Below are 21,923 nucleotides of genomic sequence, written 5' to 3'. Positions count from 1 at the left end.
ACTGAGGAGTCATGTAACCCCTGGGGACACGGGACGGTCTTGGACAGCCACATGGTCATCCCAGAGAGTGGGGCTGCCTGGTTTGGGGCCTCCATTTCTACCACCAGCCCCTCCCCTCCCACAGACAGCTGGGGAAAACAGGACTAGTCCCCCCTGTGGGGTGGCTGGGCACCCAGACATGTGGGGGTGTGAGGGTGAGCAGGGCTTGGCTCTGCTGAGCATCAGGGGGACCCTGAGGCAGGTCACAGGCACGCCCACTTCAAGGAGGTTCTCCATGGTTACTTCTCTAGGCACTCGTCCCAGCCACCGCCCCCAATCACACCTTTCCTGTTTGAAGCCCCCTCCCCAGACCTGCCCGGGTCACAGCCCAAGTTGGTTGTTCTGTCCTGGTCACACAGTAACATTTTACAGGCACCCGCTGGATGTAAGGATTTAGCCCAAGGCAGCACCGTTCTCGGTGGTTTCCGATGAACCATGGAGCCGTTTCTGGCAGGAGGTAAGGGCCCCTCTGGCTCCACTGGCCCCAGTTAAGGCTCAGAAGCCGATCCCCAGCCCGTGCACACTTAGCTCCTCACCTCCCAGGCTGCTGTCCAGTGCTTCTCTGCAACCTGTCCTGGTCTCAGCCTGCCCCTGTAAGTCCCTTTCACACATACCTTGGGCGCAGGCACTCCTGTCCCCAAACCCAGACCAGCTCAGCCCTGCACACACAGACCAAGGAGAGAGTTACACAGGCCACACACGCATGCACACACAGGGCCCCATCCCCACCTACTCTCTCCCCTCTCCTCCCATTTCCCCCAACAAAGACACTCCAGGGCCAGAGGGTGGAACACGTGCTTTATGTCCTGAGGTGACCAGGAAAGCGGGGGCTCTGCACTCACACCATAGTGTATAAAAGTGGTCTGTCTCCTGCACCCCAGCTGAGGATCCTGGACCTTGGGGAGCTGGAACAGGCCCTTGGGTGTCCAAGTGGTCTTGGTTTGGTTTGGTTGCTCCCAGTAGGGAGCTCAAGGTCATCCTCTTGGTTCCCTGTCCCAGTGGGGCAGAGAAACCCTAAGGTGGTCACGTGGCCGGGCTGGTCTGAGATGAGAAAAGCGTGCAAGGAACATAGGCTCTACCAGCCGGGAAGGGAAGGCCACCACAAGCCAGAACCAAATCCAACGCCAGGGCCTCAGGGGTGGCCGGAGGGGTGTTCTACATCTCAGCAAGGCCGTCCATCTGGAAGAAGGGCCAGAGTCCAAACTGGTGCCGTCACTGCTGGCCAGCCGGCCCAGCCTCCCTGCCCGGATGGCTAAGGCCTTCCCCCCAGCTGCCGAGGAAGCTGATGGGCCTGAGCTGGTCGCTGCCTGGGAGCAGGGACAGAGCCAGTGCCACCTCCACTGTGTTCATCTTCCAGTCCTGGAGCCCCGCTGTTTGCTCATGGCCGTGAGCATCTGGCTGATATAGGACGTCAGGAGGTCATCCATCTTGTAGCCCTGGAAACGGTGGTGAGGAGATGAACAGGGCACAGAGTGGGACAGGGCCAGCCCACTCAGACCCAGAGCACAGCTCCCAGGACACCAGGCAGATCCCAGTTCGAGGTGGACTCTGCCTCCCTCCCTGCACAGCAGTGGGTGGGACTCATCCAGCGAGGCGTCTCAGGTTCCAAGCTGTTAGAACCCCAGGCCCTAGCTTGTGGGGTCCTCAAGTCCTGGATGCCCTCATCCAAGTGACTCTAAAGGCTCTGCCAGTTAAGCTGTGCCTTGGAAACCGAGCCCAGTCCAGGAGGCCTCATTGCGAATGGTTTTACTGTTGAACTCGGGGGCTGAAGGCTCCTGAGACACCAAAGGCACTCAAACAATAATTACTGAGGGACAGATTGTTCCTCAGCCTCAGGTTAAGCCCCTGCCCCCAGACCTAAAGCTGAGGCTCAATCTGACCTGACCTTGGCCCCAACCTGACCCTTGATCCAGACCCCAGGCCCAGCCTCATGCTTGCTCCAGGGCCTGGGAGAGTGGATGAAGCTGCAGGGGAGGCAGGGGGCCTGCCAGGGCCTGAGAAGAGCCCTCACCAGTGACGTCTCACAGAGCAGCTTGCTCCCGCGCACCAGGTTCCCGATGGTGATGTGGAAGTAGGTGTTGCCGCTGCTCCAGTTGGAGATCTTGGTGAACGGGTGAGTGGTCAGGATGTCCTGGGGGCGGGGTGGGGGGGGAGGGAAGTATGAAGCTGCACCGCCTGGATCCTCTGGCCTCAGTCCCCTCAGCTCTAGCCCACAGACACCACCCACATGATGGGCCCCCAGCCCTTGGAAGAGGAGCAGGAAGGAAGAGGCCAGCTCAGCCAAGGAGCTGCTGTGGGAGGCAGGCACCTTCCCCTCTGCACCTCGGCTGGGACCAGCAGGCGGGACACCCAAGGAAGTCTAGGAAACTGATGGGCACATGGGGCTGGACCTGGAAATGCTGGAACTGAAACTGCGGCCCAGGAGGAGATAGTCCAGGGACAGTTTGAGGAAGGAGACAAGAAGACAGCACTGAACCTCGGGGAACAGAATACATGTGGGCCCATGGAAGGGTCTGAGAGGAGTGGCTGAGAGAGAGATGAGAAACACCAGGAAAGTGGGCAGATGAGGCCCAGGGGAAGACAGCGGTCACTGGCACCTATCCCAAGGGTCCTGTGCACGTGGTCGGACTGGGCTGCCTGGCACCCTCGGTGAGGGCTGCTCTGGCCCATAAATATGAGCCTCAGCCCCCAGCACAGCCTGCCATCCTGACCAAGACGGGCAGAGAGCACTTGTGACGGACAGTAGCGTCCAATGACGCTGAAAGGCCAAGTATTGTAAAGAGCTCACCGGGCCGAATGACAACGTGTCTATGGGTAACTAGAAGAGCCATCGTGATGGAGCAGATGAGGGCTTAGGAAGTCAGCAGAGCAAACAGCCTCTCAAGATGTGTGGCCAAGAGGGTGGACTAAGGGAGGCCGAAAGCTGGCGGGGACTCGGGCCGAGGAGCCGACAGAGCAGCCTGCTCTGCCTTCCCGGCCCGGTCACTGCTCACCTTAGTTCTGGGATCGATGAGGCTGACCCCGTACTTGTTGATGGCAATTAAGAGGATCTCAGGGAAGTTTGGCTCCGTCGTTTGCTAATAAGGGAAACCAAAACCATCAGATGGGGGACCAGCGTGGGAAGCACTATGTGCATTTGGAGCAGGAATGAAGACCCCCAGCCAGGATTAAGTTGACCTCTCCTTCTGCCCCCTGGTGCTAGGGGTGTGGCGGCGCTGGCAGCCCTGCGGTGACTCCACCATCCTCCACTCCCCCCTGCAGCAGCCTCACCCTTCTCTCCTGCCTCTCTAGGAATCTTTACTGTCTCCTCTCTCAGCTCAAATGTCTCTCATCTTTAAAAACCCTCCCTGAACTTTACCCTGCCTCCAGCTATCTGTCTACCTCTGTCCCTTGCACGGCCAGCCTTCTGTGAAGGCCTCCCCTCCTCGGCATGTAGCAGGCCATCCTCGGTCTCCATCCACACCTACCCCCTCATCCTCTCATGCCAGCATCTCCACTGTTCTCCTGCCCCTGGTCGTGCCCCTCAGACCCTCCCCCCACCCTGCAGGCAGATGGGGTTCTGGCCCCATCACTCTTGCTCAGAACCCTCCGGGGCTGACCACCAACTGCAGGAGAAACCCCCGCCTGCTCACTCACCTGCCTCTCACTGCAGCTGGCTCTCCCCACACCCTGTGCCTAGCCACACGTGACCACTTGCTCTTTGTACCCAAGCCTGAGCCCTTACAGCTCGGGGGCCATGCGCACGCTGGCTGCCAGGAGCGTCCTCCCCGCCGCTGCCCCACCCCAGTCTCCCCGCAAAGATTAGGTGCTGCCTCCTCCAGGAAGCCCCCTCAACCTTTACAGTCTGAGTGGGCATCCCTGGCCGTGCCACCTTAATGAGAGGTCCCCACAGACTGTCCATGCTCCTGGCCTGTTTGTACTCCTGCCCCACCTGCCAGGCTGAGTGCTGGCCCCTACGTGTCCCAGAACAGAGTCCGGGGCTCTGGGGTCGGCCGAGTCACCCAGCGGACACCTGGCTGAGGCACTTCTCTCCTTTCCTTGCCCACCACCCGGGAGGATCTCTGCCCTCTCGTCCCAACCCCTTGCCTCCTTCCTCCTCTCTGAGAATCAGCCCTCAGCGTACCTTCACCTCAAAAAAGGCGGAGCCGAAGGTGGGCCACTTGAAGATGAGCTTCAGGAAGGCCAGCTTGGCCTCCTCCTTGGACTTGCCCGAGTGCTTGTTGAAGTAGGCGACGATGGACTGTGGAGGGCGTGGGTCAGAGGCCTCTCCCCGCCCCTCCACCCTGTCCACACTGTCAGCAGCTGTCATGGGCCTTGGAGGGCCAGGCACAGTGGGGGTCCTGGCAGCTGTGAGGCGTTACCTTCCTTATCCCAATTAATAGACTCTCGCCCTCCCTTCCCTCCCCCACACAAGCAGGCTGAAGCGTATTAAGTCAAGTCAGGACACCATGGTGAGCAGGACATGGCAAATCACTGCTAGTGGCCAGCTGAATGGATCCTTTGCCTAAATGGCTGCAGACTAAAGCAGGTAGGGGATGGCAGGGTGGCCTTGTCATGTACAATGCCACCAGGAGATACTTCCCTGGTCTGTTGGCCAACACCTGCCCTTTTGACCCCTGAGGTGCCCGGAGACCAGTTGCAGGGGACCCTGTCCCCACTACCTCCCCCACGCTCACCCGCTTCCAGTCGTCAGGGGAGACCTGCCGGATGAGGTCCTGGGGCACCAGTTCCCGTAGCATCTTTGGGATACTGGGGAAGTAGGACTTGTCCTCCTCGAACTTGACCCTGTAGATCAGCGCCCCCAGCTGCAGCACCTCCTCCCGAGTGCACTTGTGGTAGCCTCGGAGGTACTTAGGCAGCTCCTGCCAGAGACAGAGCAGGTCATGGGCAGGGAGGGACTCGGAGGAGGCGGGCTCCTTCCCTGCCAACCTGAGACCGGGTCTACTGCCTCCCCCCACGTGGGGCCCACCCACTTCCCCAGCCCCCACTGACTCTGCTCCTCAAGGGCAGGTGGTGCTGCACAGGGAGACAGCTCTGTGGCCACACAGAGCCAGCACTCGGCAGTTCAGAAACGGAGCTGTGAGTGAATATTATGTCATTTCCCCCCTAACAGCGCAGTGGGGTGAGCGGCCCCATTTCAAAAATGAAGACACTCCGAGTGACCAGCTGGTGAGCCCTGGCCTACCGGGCCTGTGCCTCCTCGGGAAAAGCGTCCCAGGCTGGCCCCCTTCCACTCTGAGACCGGCTGGTCTCAGCAGCAGCACCAGCCCCTCCCCCACCTTGAACTTCCAGGCCCAGAACCGGGGAATGGAGGATGAGGCGCTAGTCTGCTAACTCAAAAGCAAGATGAAGCCTCTAAAGGGCCAGCACTGCCCACCGGCTCTGGGAGCCTTACAACTTCCTTCCCTGTGCTTCCTCTGGGAGCACAGGGAAACTGAGGCTGGCCTGCGGATGTGCTGCAGACCGGAAAGCTGAGTCAATTATTATCCCTCCGTTTTTCCATCTACTCACTCGGAGACTGGTCCACCCTGCACAGCCGCCACCTGTCTGCCCATCCACACCCACTCACCCATCTATCCACCCACCCACACCCATTTCCCACCCACTTCTGCATATGCCCACCCTCCCACCCACTCTCCCTCCTCCCCACTTACACATTCACCCATCCACTCACCAATATCCAATCCATAAATTCACTTACATCCATCCACAGAGTCACCCACTCACCTATTGACCCATCCACCAAGCCAACAAATATTTATTGAGCATCTACTATGAGCCAAGCCGTTTAAGCAACAACGCGCACCCTGCTCGCTCTCATGGAACTTGTAGTCAAGGCAAGAACAGACAGTAACCATCACACCAAACTCAGGTGCACGTCCAGTCTGAGTTGTTCAGAGCTGAGAGAACATAAGGCAAGTGAGCCGATACAGTCTTGGGGACAGTCTTGGGGACAGGGAAGACTTCTCTTAAAGGAAGATGATTGATGGAAAACTGTATAGAACTTCTACAAAAAATAAAAAAACAGAGCTGCCTTATGACCCAGTGATTTTGCTTCTGGGAATATATCCAAAGAGACCCAAAACACTAATCTGAAAGAACATAAGCACCCCTGTGTTCACTGCAGCATTATTTACAATAGCCAAGATATGGAAGCAGCCCAAGTGTCCATCAGTAAACAAGTGGATAAAAAAGCAGCGATACATATATATGTGATGGAATACTACTTGGCTTTAAAAAAGAACAAAATCTTTCTATTTGCAATAGCATGGATGGGCCTAGGAGGCATTATGCAGAGTGGAATAAAGAAAGACAAATGCCTTATGATCTTGCTTATATGTGGAACCTAAAGAACAACATAAATGAACAAACAAAACGAAAACAGACTCAGAGAGGGAACAGACCGCTGGCCGCCAGAGGGAAGGGGAAGGCTGGGGACTGGGAAAACCAGGAGAAGGGGTTGAGAAGTGCCGACTGGCAGTCACAGGACAGGGCCGAGGTGTAGAGCACGGCACAGGGAACAGAGTCGGTGATGCGGCAGTGGCCACGCACGGTGCCAGGTGGGCGTGGAAACACCGGGGGCCCGACGGCCTGGCCACTAGGCTGCAGGCTCGAAATGAATACAAAATGATATTCAATGAAAACTAATTTTTAAAAAAAGAGGTAAGATGACTGAATTCACACCTAAAAGCTCAGTGGGTGAGGAAGGAAAGAATCGAGAGAAGAGCGTCCCAGAGGAGAGCGCATGGCGGGAGCCCTGTGGTGAACCAGGGAATCGAGACAGCGAGGCTGCAACGAGCAGGGCGATGGGCACTGGGGGCCAGATGGACAGCGGGGCAGGCGGGGGCCCTGTGCAGGGCCTCCGGCAGGATCTGCGGTTCGCCCCTCAGAGCACCGGGGGCCCGCCAAGGGGGCCGGGAAGCATGGTGCCCCATCGTGGGGATGGACTGAGGGGGACAGAGACAGACCGGGGAGGTCAGAGGAAAGGTGACAACGGCTCCATTCAGAGGAGGGGAGATGGTGGACTGACCCACGCAGGTAGGGCGAGGGGGAGGCAAGTGTGGGTTCAGAGATGTTCAGGGGGTACAGTCATCAAGTGAATGGCTTGGGATGCGGGAGACAGGGGAGAGGAAGATGTCAAGGCTGCCCCGTGGAAACTGGTGGTGGACGGTGCCACTCACGAAATGGGCCACGTGGCATGAGGGTGGGCAGTGTGGGGAGAGGCGGAGCCCAGAGTTGAGTGAGGTCGGCCCTCTGGCTCCAGGCCAAGGTCCTTGCCACCACAGCAGCTGGGATCCCCGCCACCCCCACCCTGCCCAGCACCCTGGTTTGTCTCTCCCACAGATGGTACACTGGGTCCCCCCAAAAAGATCACTGCATGGCAAGTAAGGAAGACCTGGAACCACACCCAGTTCCATCAGCCCTGTGACCCCAATTATACCACTTGAACTCTCTCTGTCTCAGTTCCTCCTTCTGTAAAATGGGAACGCCATGCCTACTTCTTGGGGCTTGTTGGGAAGACAGAATGAGTGAAGACCCCCAGACACGTGACAGAGGCTCCACGGGCAACACTTCTGCCTCCTGCCCCCATGGACGCCCGCCTGCGCTGGAACACACTGACTGAGGCCTCCCACACCTCCCCGTGGAGCGGCAGAGTCTTGGACTCAGAGGACAGCCCTCACTAAGGGAGGGGCCTGCACAGATGGGGGTTGGGAGCTCAGGAGACACTGCCAAGCCCCTGAGGGCTGGAGGGTGGGGGCGCAACAGGAACCTCTTCAAGGCTCGGCTGTTACAGCCCACCCCAGCGGGGCCAGCAGACCCCTGCACTCACACGAGGCCGCGGCACAGCGAGGGAACAGGAGCAGAGGCGCCGGGTGGCTCACCTGGTAATAATGGAAGATGGAATCAGCCATGGGGTCCTTCCCAGGCACCGTGGTGGTCCACAGCTTCTTCATGAAGAACACCTGGTAGGTGAGCGAGGGCACAATTCCTGTGGCAGAGGGCAGCCAGACTGTCACCCAGAGGGTCCCTGCACAAAGGTGTGCCCACGCCCAGCACCACCCCCGCCCCAGAGGAGGCCCTAGCTCGGGTCCGCCCAGGTGGGCCTTGTGGCACGGCCCCTGCTCCAGGCGTCAGAGCATCCCAGGCTCCAGCCTCACGTTACCGTCCTTGACGGGCCGCGCTTTCTTTATCCAGTCTGTCAGGTGCCGCACAAAGTCGAAGAAGAAGTCGTTCTCAGGCACGCTGATGACCTAAGGACGTGACCGTTCCAGTCCCCGTTTTAGTTCGAGTGGCACTGAGTTTCCTGGCTTCCCTGCCCCAGGACTTCCTGGCAGCCCCTTCTCCAGAAAGACCCACTGGCAGCCAGAAGGGGTGTCCACGGGCCAGCAGCACCCTCCCCCGACTGGCCTGTGTGCATGGAGTGTCTCAGCATGCAGCCTGCCCAGAGTGACAGCCACTCCATTCCGTCACTTAGCACAGATCTGCTGAGCACTGCCCACGGCCCCGGGGGAAAGGCCGAGACCAAGGCCCAGTCCCTGCCACGGACAGTTCCTGGCATCCACATCCTGCTCCCCCTGCGGCTCTGATCCACCCTGGGTGGAGGACCTCACTGAGGTCACCTTTGTGTCCCCCACATCTGGCACAGGGACAGTCACGAAGTGAGGAGGCGGCACGGGTGCCGGGGAACTGGGTGAGCAACAGGAGGGAGCCCCTGGTCGGCCTGGGCTGGTGAGGAGGCCTTCCCGCAGGCAGGGGCTTCACCCTGGGCCTTTGACTCTGGGGACGGAGAGTTGGGACAGGGCAGCGAGAGATGGTGGCAGGGGCCTGCAGTTCGCAGTCTGACCCACCTAGATCTCAGTCCCTTCTGTGCGTGCGACCTTGGATAAGTTATTTAACTTTTCAAAGCTCAGGTTTCGGAATCTATTAGGTGAGAATGATCACTCCCCCATCAAGGGTTAAGTGGCCTCAGCATGGCCCCCACGGGACAGTCAGATCACATCTGGGAGGTCCCTGTGTGGGGGAGGGCTGAGGGGCCTGGGGTGAGGCCAGGTCCTTGTGCGGTGCCTCAGGGGTGAGATTTCAGGGCAGCTGCCACATGTAAGAGAGAAGAGAGCTGCACACAAGGGCAACTCTTCCTCTCTCTGCTCCCTCCTGCGCCTCTCCCCTCCCACTCCCACCCCTGCTGCCCCTCACCACCCCCTGGAGCTGCTGCTACAGCTCCAGCAAATTTCCCAGCAGACGGACCAACAGACAACCACCCACCTTGTCTGCAATTTTGACAAAGAGGCTGAATCCCTCAGAGGACTTGAGGAGCAGCCTGGCTGCGATGTTCTGGCAGAAGTCCTTGGCCTTAGTGCTGGACTCGACCTCGAAGGCCTAGGGCGTGGGATGGGGCGGGGGGCTCACTGGCTCTGGCCATGCTTCCAGCTAGACCCACCCCCTCCTATGCAAGACACCCCCTCAGAGGCGGCTCCCCGTGGGTCCAGAGCCAGGCGCAACACTTAAGAAACTCAAAAGGAAACTTCTGTCTGGGTCTTCCCAGATCACGTCTTCCCCGGCCCTGCAACTGCACTCGGCCTCGGCCTCCAGGCGCCGGGTCTGTCTGTACAAGCACGAGTGCCGCAGAGGCCCAGGGAGCACTTGAGGGGACTGGAAGGAGAGGGCCCGGGAAAGAGGACGGCAACTTCTAGAACGGGAGGAGGACAGAGAGGAGGAGCAGCCCAGACAGGAAGGCTGGGGGGTCTGGGGAAGTTTACATGGAGGGAGGGGTGGGGTGGGGCCTCCACGGAACCTTCCGCTGGAGGGGACAGGTAAAGGCCTTAGCCCGTTTTTCTGTCATTTCTGAGTCTCCAGTCTCTGGGCACATTTTAAAACTGCTTTCAAACTAACGGTTTGGGTGTTGGACTCATCCACCTGAGTGAGAAGGTGCTGAGACGGGGTACGGAGTGGTGCTCAGGGGGCAGCCTGACGGAGTGGGCGGGACAGCAGGACAACAGGACCTTTGGACAAGGGGACCCAGGGTGGCGGGAACCGCCCCGCCCTGACCAGGTCAGGGGAGGAAGGACAGGGTCTGAGGAAGTGGGCTCAGGGCGACAGGGGAGGGCTGGGGCTGGGGGCAGGTGGGCTGTGCCCAGACACTGAGCGGGCACGGGGTGGGGGGGGCGGCGCCAGTGCAGGGCTCTGCGCGGAGGGAGGAAGCAGTTGGTGCCCAGGCAGAGCCTCCGCAGGGCCGGGGGGCGGGGGGGCTGCCCACAGGGACACAGGGACGGACCAGGAACCCAAGGGCTCCCGACTCAGGGAGTCCGTGGCTGCTCCTCTGAGCCCCGACCCCACAGAGGAGCAGGAGGACGAGGCGTCAGGGCTGCGCGTGTGTCGCCCACGGGTCAAGAAGCCAGTGACCCCCACCTCATCGGTGTCGTCGGGGAAGTAGACCTTGTGGAATATCTGGGTGGTTTTGTGCTGGATGGCCTCCACCTCCACCAGGTGCGGCGGGTACTTCCGGGACCCATTTCTAAAACCAGGGGCAGAGGGGCAAAGTCAGGGAGCGGCAGGTTCATGGGGTGAGGAACGGGGGGGGGGGGGGGGAGTCTGGAGACAGAGTACCCCGCTTCTACTCCCTGTCCATCGCTTCCTACCAGGGGACAGTCACTCGACCTCCCAGAGCCCCCAGGTGCCTGTCTGGACACTGGGATGGGAACAGCACCCACCAGGTAGGGTTGTGGGGGAGGGGGGAGGGTGGGTGCAGGTGGGGGGAGGCCAGACAAAGCGAAGGACAAAAGTGGGCTTTCCACATTTAGACGGGCGGTCGGAGTCTGCCTCCCTGATAGACTTGAACGTGTGACCAGGCCCGTCTGAGCAACCAGGCACTCACTGTTCAGAACGGGCACTGAGTGCTGCAACCATCATAGAGCTGGCAGCGAGGGGACCCTGGGGACGGTCCGGACTGCTATGCGGTCATGTCCCCCTCCCTCAGGGACTCATCCCACACGCCTGGGGTGGCCGGGAGCCCGACTCAGTGCTGCCTCGCCCCTCAGGCGCTGTACCTCAGGGCCTTCTGCAGCCGCTGCAGGCAGTCGATGGCCAGCGGGCAGTGCTTGCGGGACTGCAGGAAGCGCTGCACGTGGGGCAGGAGGATGTTGCTGGGGGGGAAGAGGCCCGTGCACAGCCAGAGCAGCTCCCAGCCCCGCTCCTCACTGTACCTGCAGGGAGAGGCGGGTGTCCAGCAGGGGGGCCGCGGGCCAACCCGGGCATCCGAGCACCACTTGGGGTGCAAGCCCCTCAGCAGTAGCGCACGCCTGGCCTGCCCCCCACCCCCATCTGTACAGGGTGGGGGGCACAGACACCCCCCCCCCCAGCCAGCCTGATCCCATCAGTGCTGCACAGTGTCGCCAGCCAACCCTCTCGGGGCCACGCAGTCACCAGCCACATGGAGCCGAGATGCCCGTGCCAGAGTGAACACCGGCTGTGTCACCAAGCACTCTATGTGGTTTCAGCTGAGTGTTTTTTCTCAGCAAGACTTCCCTATGCAGGAAGCGGTGTGTAATTTCTATTCCGGCAGAGGCTCTTTAACTCAATTATTGTCTGAGTAGCACTGAGTCAGACCAGCCCCTGGGCTCCTTCAGGACTGACGGGAGGAAAGTTTGGAGGGCTCTTCGGAGGAGGTGGCATTTGATCCCTGCTTTGAAGGAAGGGACAAACTCCGATATGCAGAGGAGGTGGGAGGATTTCCTGGCTGTGGGCGCGGAGTGCACACAGGTCTGAAGGTCGGAAAGATCTGATGGGCGGCTCTTGAGTAAGAGCTGTGGAGAGTGACAGGGCTGGGGAGGGGGCTGGAGGTGTGGGCCCAAGGGGGGCCGGCCGGGCTTCTTTCAGGCTGTGAGACTGGCTGAGCCTGACTTCCCACCACCGCAGTGAGATGGCTCAGCAGGGAGAAGACGGTGGGAAGGCCCAACCCTCCGGGACCCAACAACTTTAGCCAGTGAGCGTTTTCAGCTGGAACCTCCAGCTGACAGCTAGCTCGGCCCTAGCCAGGAGAGACATTGGCTCACGAGCAGACCTGCGGGCGTCAGCAGAGTCTGGGCTGGCTGGGGGGTCCAGGGAAGGCTCAGTCAGGAGTGGCGGGAAAGTCAGGGGAGGCTGTGCCTGATAAACTTGGAGGGTGGACCTGGAGGGCACAGCTGACACCTCTTGGTTCTTGACCCTCCTTGAGGCGAAGCTAGGATACCAGGGGGTCTCCCTGCTCTGCACGAGGAAGGACTGCTCCCTGGCAGACCCAGCTGCTGCCTCGGGAGTGAGGGAGCTCCCGCCAGTGGGTGCTGGACCTTCGAAGTTCCCTTCAGTGTGGGCACTGGGGCTGGGGGCCTGCCCCCTCGCCTGCCCATCACCCTGGGCTCACCTGATGTGGTTGTCAGTCAGCTGCTTCAGGATCTGCACATACACCTCATCCTTGAGAGGCTCGGCCTTCAGGGCGCCCTCAAAGATCTGGTCGGTGAGCTCATTGACGGAGCGCATCCGCTTGGATGGGTAGTCACCCATGTACTTGAGCATGGCTGGGAGCCGTCAAGGAAGGGCTTCGGCCGGTGGGGGTTGGGGAGTAGGAGGGGAGGCCCTGGCCAGGATGGAGGCCATGTTCTCCCATAGGGCCTGCCTCACGGTCGTGTGGCCCTGGGCCTCAGGCCACTCACTTAGGAAATGGACATTATTTTCCCACCCTGCTGTCTTTGCCCATTGCCCACCCTCTCTCAACTCCTCCTGCCGCCTCCTCAGGCCCCCAACCCCACATCCGAACTCCTCACAGCCACCAGGATGCACTGTCCAAATCACTAATCGGACTGTGCCACCCCTGCCCAGGGGCTCCCCGTGGCACTGGGACACGATCCAAGCTTCTTCACAGGGCTGGGTCTGAGTCTCGAACATCATTAAGAGTCCCTTCAGGAATCTGTCCTCCCGCTGGGCTGAATTTTTTTGTGTCCTTAAAACAGCCCTCATCTGTTTTGCCTCAGGATCTTTGTGCATGCAGCTCCCCCTGTCTGAAACACTCCCTACCCATCTCCCGTACGGTCTCAGCCTAGATGCCACTTCCTCCAGGAAGTCCTCCCTGCCTTCCCCTAAGGCTGGATCAGGTCACTGTGCTGCCAACCCCATCATAGCACTGATCCCAGTCAGTGTGTCTCCCGAGGCCAGGGACTGGGTCTGGTCACCACTGTGTCCCCAGGCCTGGTCCAGCACATGGCACAGCACTGTCAACCAAGTAACAGGGTCAGAAGAGACAGGGGTTGAGGTGGCCCCTTGCACACTGTAAGGTGCCGGGCACGTGGGCGGAGCTGCTCCATCAGCATCCCTTCGCATCTGCCCAGGACCCCGCTGGGCCCTCAGAAGGAAGTGGGTGTCTATATAAAAACCCGGGAGGCAGCGGCCGGCCCCGCCCTGCCCTGCGGGCCCACCCCCGTCGCCCACCCTCTCCTGCTCTCAGGTGCGGATACCGATGAAGGCCATGCAGGCCTCCTGCGAGAGCTCCTCGCTGCCCAGGATCTTCTTGAGCAGCGCCTGCTTGAGCGGCTCCCGCGTGTGGCTCCACAGCCGGTCCTTGCCCCGGGCCTTGGACACCATCACTCGGCTCAGTGTGTGCTTGGGCGGGGGCCTGGCACAGCACAGGGCCGGTCAGCTCTGACTGATGCCCAAGTCGAGACACGCCCCACCCACCCCATTTCTGGAGGCCAAGGTAGGGAGCAGGCCCTGTTCTTCCCTGATGCCCTGTGGCCTGAGGTAAGTGCCAGCCCCCCTGGGCCTTACTTTCTCGGCCGGAAAATGAAGAGTCTCACGGGGCCGTGCCCCAGACAGCCCGCCACCCTCAACAGCCTCCCTGCCCCTGCTCCTCCGGCTCTGGCCTCGGCATGTGCTCCACCCGAGTCACCCCCTACACAGCTCAGCTCAGAGGCCGCCTCCTCCAGGAAGCCTCGCCCCTGTCCCCAGCAGCTCCGTCCCAATGCTGAGTGCACAGAACCGCAGCTGCCTGGTTTGTGCCTGGGACTGTGAGTCATGAGTGCCCAGGCCCCACCTGGGGTGGGCACGGTCACGACCTCCTCAGTGGAGGGAGGATGAGGTGACCCAACACTAGAAGGGCCACCTCGGCAGACAGAAGCTGTCCTCCGGCTGCCCCGACCCAGGCCCTCCTCGGAAGTGGGGTGGCTTTATGCTGCCCCCAGAGAGAGTCGCAGAAGCCTGCAGCTTGCCGCCTGGGCCCCCTCCCCTTTCCCTGTCACCTGAAGTAGTCGAAGGAAAACTCCTCCAGCGTGTAGGGCTTGGTGCGTAACTCGGGCTCTGGCGTCCGCAGCTGCAGGAGCCGGATGACGTCCTGCCTCTGGTCCGGTGTCATGGTGATTAGGGCCTAGAGACCGAGAGACAGGGGGCTGGTGTCAGCTCTCCCCCTGGGGCTCCCGGGACCAACATGGCAAAGCCCAGAGCCTTCCAGACCAGGGCCGGGGAGGCTGCTGCTGTGGGGTTACCCGCACCCCATTCTGACCCCGGGAGCCCTTTGGCTCCTTGGGACCTCTGAAGCTCCTGCCACCTGCATCAAGCTGGGCCCCTCGGTGCCCTGGGTCTGAACCAGGCTGGCTCAGTCAGAAAGGTGGGACACGGCAGGAGGGGGCTGGGAGGGCCGCCCGGGGAACGGGGGGCTGCTTGGCAGAGCCGAGCTCTGAGTCCCTGGAACTGCACTCAGGGGCCCAAGGAAGCGGGCTTCCCGTCCAGCTCTGCCCTCACTGCCCTCTCAGACACCGCGAGCGGTGTCCCCGCCCTTCATCCCCGGCCCCTGGGCACTTCCTCACCTGCTGCACTTTCTAGGCTCCTCTCCAGGTTTGAAAGCCCCCCCACCGCAACTTGAAGCTGTGGCCCCCGAGGGCCCCCAGATCACCTTCACAGAAGCCATAGGCCGTGCATTTACTGAGACCCCTCACTCAGACACAGAAAGGAGACAAACAGGGGTTCAGGAGAGCCCCCCATCCACATACCACGATCTCCCGTGGTGGCAGGGTGACAGTGGGCATGACATACACGCAGTCGGTCGGGAAGTCCCCGCGCTGCTTGGTCCGCTCATTGATGCCATTGGCCCAGCCTGAGTTCATGACCTGCTCGCCTGTGTCGCGGTCCAGGATGATGAGGTCCCCCTTAGCGAAGCTGAGGAAGCCCGACTCCTCGCCCGCTGGGAGGCGCGGTGAGAAGGGTCGCATGTGGGCAGAGAGAGTCTGGGTTGGAACATCTGGAAGTCACTCCTCACGCCGAAGAGCTGCGGCCCCGCCCCACTCCTGACAGTCCCCTGGTCCCGCTGCCTCCACCTCGCAATGGCCCTCCACACAGACGTGGCCAGCAGGGTGGGCCACACGCCTGCTCAAAGCCTTTTGCGGCTCCCCACTGCCCTAGGAGAAAGCCCACACTCCCTGACATGCCCGTAAGGCCTGTTGTGGGCTGGCCTTCCCGACCTGGCCTTCCGCCTTGCTTCCCGCCCCCGCCCCGACCGGCTCCCGCCAAACCAAGCCCTGCAGCTCCCGCACAGGCCACTTCCTCCAGCCCCATCTGAGGTCCACCTGCCACCTCAGGCACGCACACACATCTCCCTCCCCAAACCCCAAGCTGTGGGGGCTTCTCTTTCAGCCTTCCCTGGTCACTCTCCTGTCACGGGGACTGTCACTCTCTGTTTCTACCCCCATCCCCATGGAGGGCAGGACCAGGGTCCATTTCCTCTCCGTCTTTTCTCCGCGCTGCCCAGGGGCTGGGAGGCTCAGGGGACGCTGAGTCGGGGTAGTTGTTACCGCTGCCGTCATTTGAAGGCGGCGGGTATTTGGAGAAAGCTGGGGAGGGCCCCTGATCTCACCTGGAGAGGTGACAGGGGACAGGTACTAAAGACCCGAAGAAGGAAGGGAGGGAGGGAGGTGGGGAGGGTCCCCCACAGAGCACAGATGGAAGGCGTCTCTGTTTGGTCCAGTCAGGCACAGCGTCTGGCTGTTTGGTCCAGCTGGAGCCATGAGTGTCTGGGGCAGGACTGGCAGCTCTGAGCACCGGGCCAACCCGTGGAGCGAGACCTGCCTACGCCCTGGCGGGTGCCTGGCGGCCCGCGCCTGGAGCCACTCACCAGGGTTAGGGTTGTCCTGCAGGGCCACCACATACTTAGACCTCTTCCGGAGCCCCTCCAGAAAGGTGACCACTAGGTCACGGATGTCCTCGGCATTGCTGGAGGTGAAGGTATACTCATCCCCCTTGATGGTGGCCAGCGTGAAGCTGGGGGCTGTCAGTTTGGCGCCCCTGCAGGACCAACACGAAGAACAGGGCCCAGACGGGGTCAGTCCTGCCCAGCCCGAGTGAGACGAAGCACAGCCCAGGTCAGAGCAGCCCAGCGAGAGCAAGACACGGCACTCCCTGAAGGAGACCAAGGCCAGCCCAGTCAGGCACCACCCGGCCAAAGAGAGCTGGCCCAGCCAGGCCAGACGCAGCTCAGCCCGAGCCAGGTGTGGCCCGGCCAAAGCCACACCTGGTCAGAGGGAGGCCTGTGGTGGCCCAGCCCACTTCCCTTTTGCTATCTAATTCCTACTCACTTTTTAGTCTCAACCTAGATACCTCTTCCTCCGAGAAGCCTTCCCTGCTCTCCCATAGCCCTCCTTACACTGGTCCTGCGTTAACATAACCTATTCAGTATCCACCTTCCTTCTCAACTGAAGCAGCAAGAGAAGGGGAACTACCTCATCACCACCGCATCCTTTGTGCCTGGCGCAGGCCTGCTCAGAGCTGGCCATGGCCCAGCCCTGGCCCACAGCGACACAGCCAGGGGCGGTGGGACACGCCCCAGAAGGGGAAGCACTGCTGGGAACCCACCCCACCCTTGCGCTCATGCGCTCCGCACCTCCGGTTCATGAAGAGCTCTCCCACCGAATGTTGCATTTCTCACCACAGTTACTGAAGAGAAGTATCAAGACCTCTTTTTAGGGCTGAGGACAAGGAGGCAAGTCCTGCCCAGGCCCCTGAGTTTTAGGCAAGGTCTTTCCATATATACCTTAGGACTGCCTCAGACTGTGCTGGCCACTCACGCCCATCTGAGAACTACCACGAATGCTCTGCAGAGACCTCCCCACACCCCCGTGGGGGGGGTGCTGAGGAGTCTGCACAGTCCCGCACATACTGCTCAGCTATGCCTGACCAGGGCAGGCCACTGCATACCCTGCACCTCCATGATGTCCTCTCTGCAGAGGCAGAGACTCCCCTCAAAGGCCCTGTGACCCAAAGGACAGCCTGGGAGTCCTCTCCTGCCCCAGCTGTCTGTCTGGGTCTCCCTCCATACAGAGCTGCCTCAGGACACCGAGCCCCACCCCTGCCATGGTCTCTGTGCAGCTGCGACAGCTCCCTGCCCCGCACTGAAGCGAGGTACAGGGGCTGAGACTAACCTACTGCTGGACACGGCCATGATCTCGGGAAAGGACAGCTCCAGAAGCACCTGCTCCTGCTCATCCACGAAGTAGACACCCGTCCAGTTGACGGCCACAATGACGTCATTTTTGGGGAGGTTGGGACCTGGGGTGGAGACCAAGCACTGAGCGAGAGGCCTCCCCCTCCTGGGCCCAGCCCTGCCAAGTCCTCACAGCTGCCCAGACGGGCAGCACATTGATTCCCACTGCACAGAAATGGAGACTGAGCCTCAGACAGCACAGCCCCCTGGAAGCCGAAGCCTGGGACCAGGACACTGGTGTGAGCCCCTGGTCTTTGTGCTGCCTCGGACAAGTCCCCACCCTGCCACGAGGTGGGTGTGGGAGGGCTTGGCCTCCCCCGGGCCCCAGGATTCCCCAGCCTGACCACTGTCAATTGTGTGAAGCCCGGCACCAGCACGGGGCCTGGCCCAGAGCAGGTGCCCCAAAATCACAGCCCAAGGACGGCTGAGCTGATGGCCTGTGGGTTTGTGTCACCAAATCCACTCCAGCTTCACAAAGAGTCTGCCCAGCCTCTGCTCTGGGGCCCCCTCTTCTGTAGGTGCTTTACGATCTCAGGGCTTATTCTGTTGCTCAAGCCAGCATGCCGCTGAGCACCTACTATGTGCCACAGAGCCCAGCTGGACTGTGCACAGGCCTGGAGCAACCAAGCAGCCTCGCAGGCAGGAGATGGGGCACCTGTCTCGGGCCATCCCCTCCCCCTGCCATGGGCCGGACTGAGGGTGGAAAGGGGGCAGAGGCAGCAGGGACCGTGGTACCTGAGAATTTGTAGGCTTCGTAAAACCTGGAGAAGAGCAGGGGCCACTTGAAGCGGGCGTAATTGACCACATCCTCCTTGACCTTCTGGGAATCAGTCCTCCTCTGGGCATAAATCCCCTGGAGGGGGACAGATAAGGATGGGGGGGACAAAAAGACATCACAGGTGTTCTGTCTGAAATCCAATGCCCCTGCCCCCAGGCCGGGAGTGGCCACAGAGAAGTGGTGCCTCCTGTGCACCGTGGCCTTGCCCCCCCCCCACTCGTTTCTTCCTCCACTGAGGGCAACACCTACTAGGGGAACGCAGGCCCCGCCCACAGGGAGCTCCCCAGTCCCCAGAGCGACCGAGAAGCCCACAATTCCAGCCAGGACAGGTGCAAGGAATGGATGGGCTTTAGCGGCTGGCGTGAGAGGTATGACGGGTGTTGGAGTCACCAAGGATGGAGAGATGGAGGGGTGGGGGAGAACACGCATTCTTCTGGGGGGGGTGGGGAGGGACTTGGGGGCAAGCCAGGCCTGATGTCGAGGGGTGCAGGGAGCCTTCAGGGAGGAGTGCAGGCTTGTGGGCAGCTCACCAGAGAAGTGAAAGAGCCACATGGGAAGAGGCCATGTTTCGAGGGGGTGAGAGGCTGCTGGTCTGTGAAGCCCTCTGGCTACTCGTGTGCAAAGATGATTCTGCTCTTACGCAACCAGGGCCCAGAGGTGGGGAGGCCTGGGGGTCCCCTCCAGCAGCCAGGGTCTCCCACCCCTCCCCAGCAGGATACCCTGCTCTACTTGGGTAGCCCCTTAGCCTGGAAGGGAGCTACTCAGGGCTGGTTATGGGCTTCCGGCAAGGGGGCCAAGGGGGCCAAGGGGGCCAAGGGGGCCTGGACCTAAAGCTCACCAGGCAGGAGGGTGGGCCAGAGTTTTCACAGGTGGGGAGGACAGTGGCCTTCCTAGAAGCTCCCCCCACATGTACCAACACTGCTGAGCTGCAGCTCTAGTAGGGCCAGCAGGGGGACCCCCAGGCCCCCTGGCCCATGCCTTCCCTTATGGGGCCGCAGGGCTGGATGTGATCTATCTCTGTGTCCCTAGAACCCAGGCCAGGACAGACGACAGAAAGACATGAGTGAACTGATGTCCGCGGTGGAGAAAGGCTGCTGGGAAGCAGGAAGTCAAGGGAGCCACCTCGTCCTCCTGCAGCCTGGGGACAGGCGTGCCAGGTGAGGACTGTGACACCTTTGACTGCCCAGCTGCTTCCTCCTCGTCCCAGCTCACTGGAGAGCCCCTGCCCCAGCCACCGCCCCCTTCCCCCACCCCCCACCCCTACCTTCTTGTGAGCGGCAATGGCCAGATGGGCCCACTTCTCAAGCGTCTTCAGGGGCGTGATCTCGCGGTCAGGGATGTAGGTGGGCACCAGGCTCAGCAGGCGCTCCAGGATCATCTCGGCGCCGTAGTCCACGAAGTACTGCTGGGAGGCCAGCTCGGCCAGGTCATCCTCCTGGGTCGGGTCGGGGCTGTGAGTGGAGCCCTCGCTCCCATCCTCACTCCCACACCCTCTGGGAAGCCCTTCCAGACAAAGCAGCCCCCCAGGCCCGGCCTCCTGCAGCTCTCAGCCCCTGGCCTTTGAACCCTGTGCTCTCACTGAGGCACCAGGAGCTCCGTGTGCTTGGGGGAACCCTGAACTTCTGAGGGGAAGGCCGCATCCTTGCCTTCTCACGGTCCCCGGGCACCGCAGGTGCCTGCACTGACCCAGAGAGACCAGCCGGCGCCCCCCAGGAATGGGTCAGCTCAGCCACCACATCCTCAGCCCAGTGAGATGGAACTGGGGCTGACAAATGAGGGGACAGGCAGGGGCTGTCCCGGAGAGTGGGGGCATGGGTACTGCTGGAGACCGTCCGAGTGAGGGGAGAGTGTCAGCGTTACTAACTCCGTCACCGTCACCACGTCCCCGGGGACAGTCGAAGTGTGAGCACTCCAGAGGCTGCAGGGCCGAGGCCTCGCAGAGCCAGGCAGGCACCAGGCAGGTGCCCGGTCCCTGCCTGCAGCTGGTGCACAGCAGCCCTGGGGATGCCCGTCTGGGGCTCCCGGGGCTCTGGCAGCAGGGCCAGTAGGGAAGGGGTCTTGGGTGCCTTAAAGGCAGTAGATGTTTTCCCACTAATCCAAAGTATTTCAGAATTCTAGCAATTGATACACACTGCCTGAACATCGTCAGCTCACCACCATCACGAAACCGTCATCACGGTCACCACCCCCACCCACACCATCACTGCTTCCACCATCGCCGCCACTGGCACCAACCATCCCTCTCATCCCCATCATCGCCATCTCCTTCCTCCATCATAACCACCAGCTGAATCTTAGGTACCACGAGGGCCACCGTCACCATCATTGCAAGCAGAGCAACCGCGTCGCTCCTGTCCTCAGGAGGAGATAAAGGGACCCATATTCGCAAACTGCGTCTAGTGAGCGGATCGCTGACTCCTTTAGAGAGCAGAGTCAAGCCGGACCCAGAACAATTCAGCAAGTGGTGAAGCTGCCTCTCTGTGTGCGCACCGTCAGCACAGCAGCGTGGGAACGCTCTCCTCTGGCAGAGCTCGGCCCGGCAGGCAGGGCCCAGGCCAGGAGGGGCTTGGGTCACGCCCACCCTCAGTCGGACCAGCCTCCACGTCAGCTAGCGGTGGGTCACGGACAGTGCCACTCAGCCCGGGCTCAGAAAGGCGGCCGCCAGCCAAGCAAGCCCAGCCAGAAGATCTGCCCACACTCACCTTCTCACACCTGTACTCCCCAAACTTGACGCCTCGCACCACCTGCTGGTAGATGAGGTTGGTGGCCACGTTGTCCTCGGAGGGGTTGTGCCAGGGCGTGAAGACCTCTTTGCGGAAGAAGAGCCTCCAGGGGGCGTTGCGCTCCTGGGCCCCCTGCTCCTTGGCGTACTGCTCACACTGGGAGATGGCATCCATGACGTGGTCACTGCCACTGCCCAGGGAGGACACCTGTGGGCACAGGCCGGAGGTCACCCAGCGGAGGGGTGAGCAAGCAGGGAAGGACTTCAGAGAGCCCACCGCTCTCATTCGGGTGCAGAACCCAGCACGGGACCCCAGACCCCGGCCCTGGCTCAGAGCTGGCACAGCTGCACGGGAGTTCCCGCTTCCTTGAGTGAGGCTTTTGTGAAACTCTGACAGAAAAATGGTTACTGAAACACGAGGTATCTGTCTGTATAGGAGAAAACTCCTGACAAATTGTGCCGGACAACGTGGTTCTGTCCCTGGACCTGTAGGGTGGGGGCAGACACCCCGCCTGTGTGTGACAAGACTGCCTCCGCCCCAGGCCCAGCTCCACAGAGAAGGCTCCAGGCCTAGATGTGCCAGGTGGTCACTGAGGATTGAAAAGAAATCGCCACAGCAACCTGACAAGGAATCCCATCCCCGTTTGTAAATGAGAAAATGGAACCTCGGAGAGCCGAGTGGCTGCATGTCCCGGCAGCCTGTGTCCGCCAGGGCCTTTCTCCAGCACCAGAGAAGGACTGCCTTGGCCTTGCTGCATCCGACTGGGTTTCAGTCGTTGTTAAGTTTTGCATTGTTAAGTTTTCCTTTAGGAGCTTAAGAGCACTCCATAATCCTAGAGTTGGCCAGAGCTTGGGTTGCCACCAGCTAACAGAAAAAAAACCAAGGCCCT

The 21,923-nt window shown here is 61.0% G+C and overlaps 1 protein-coding gene across 4 annotated transcripts in view; it reads right to left on the bottom strand.

Moving 5' to 3' along the window:
- Positions 1–822: 822 nt before the first annotated feature.
- MYO7A (myosin VIIA) overlaps positions 823–21,923 on the bottom strand; it is a 79,156-nt gene continuing 58,055 nt past the window's right edge. For 3 of the 4 annotated variants that reach the window (XM_053670780.1, XM_053670781.1, XM_053670779.1), the window contains 19 exons: positions 21,014–21,241; positions 19,576–19,746; positions 18,269–18,386; positions 17,472–17,598; positions 16,169–16,452; positions 15,051–15,241; positions 14,304–14,428; positions 13,524–13,681; positions 12,437–12,590; positions 11,085–11,240; positions 10,447–10,552; positions 9,304–9,417; positions 8,204–8,291; positions 7,923–8,029; positions 4,716–4,901; positions 4,163–4,279; positions 3,033–3,116; positions 2,051–2,170; positions 823–1,475 (listed from right to left, as the gene is read on the bottom strand). In XM_053670780.1, coding sequence (XP_053526755.1) covers positions 1,386–1,475; positions 2,051–2,170; positions 3,033–3,116; positions 4,163–4,279; positions 4,716–4,901; positions 7,923–8,029; positions 8,204–8,291; positions 9,304–9,417; positions 10,447–10,552; positions 11,085–11,240; positions 12,437–12,590; positions 13,524–13,681; positions 14,304–14,428; positions 15,051–15,241; positions 16,169–16,452; positions 17,472–17,598; positions 18,269–18,386; positions 19,576–19,746; positions 21,014–21,241 — 2,724 coding nt within the window. In that variant the 3' untranslated portion in view covers positions 823–1,385. The remainder of the gene's footprint in view (positions 1,476–2,050; positions 2,171–3,032; positions 3,117–4,162; positions 4,280–4,715; positions 4,902–7,922; positions 8,030–8,203; positions 8,292–9,303; positions 9,418–10,446; positions 10,553–11,084; positions 11,241–12,436; positions 12,591–13,523; positions 13,682–14,303; positions 14,429–15,050; positions 15,242–16,168; positions 16,453–17,471; positions 17,599–18,268; positions 18,387–19,575; positions 19,747–21,013; positions 21,242–21,923) is intronic. The other variant, XM_037138101.2, reaches the window with a different exon arrangement.

This window comes from Artibeus jamaicensis, unplaced genomic scaffold (assembly GCF_021234435.1).
Source record: "Artibeus jamaicensis isolate MK-2021 breed Jamaican fruit bat unplaced genomic scaffold, CSHL_Jam_final contig_64, whole genome shotgun sequence".
In the NCBI taxonomy this organism is placed as follows: Eukaryota; Metazoa; Chordata; class Mammalia; order Chiroptera; family Phyllostomidae; genus Artibeus; species Artibeus jamaicensis.
The sequence above is the reverse complement of the archived record's forward strand: the minus strand, read 5'-3'. Positions and strand labels throughout refer to the sequence as shown.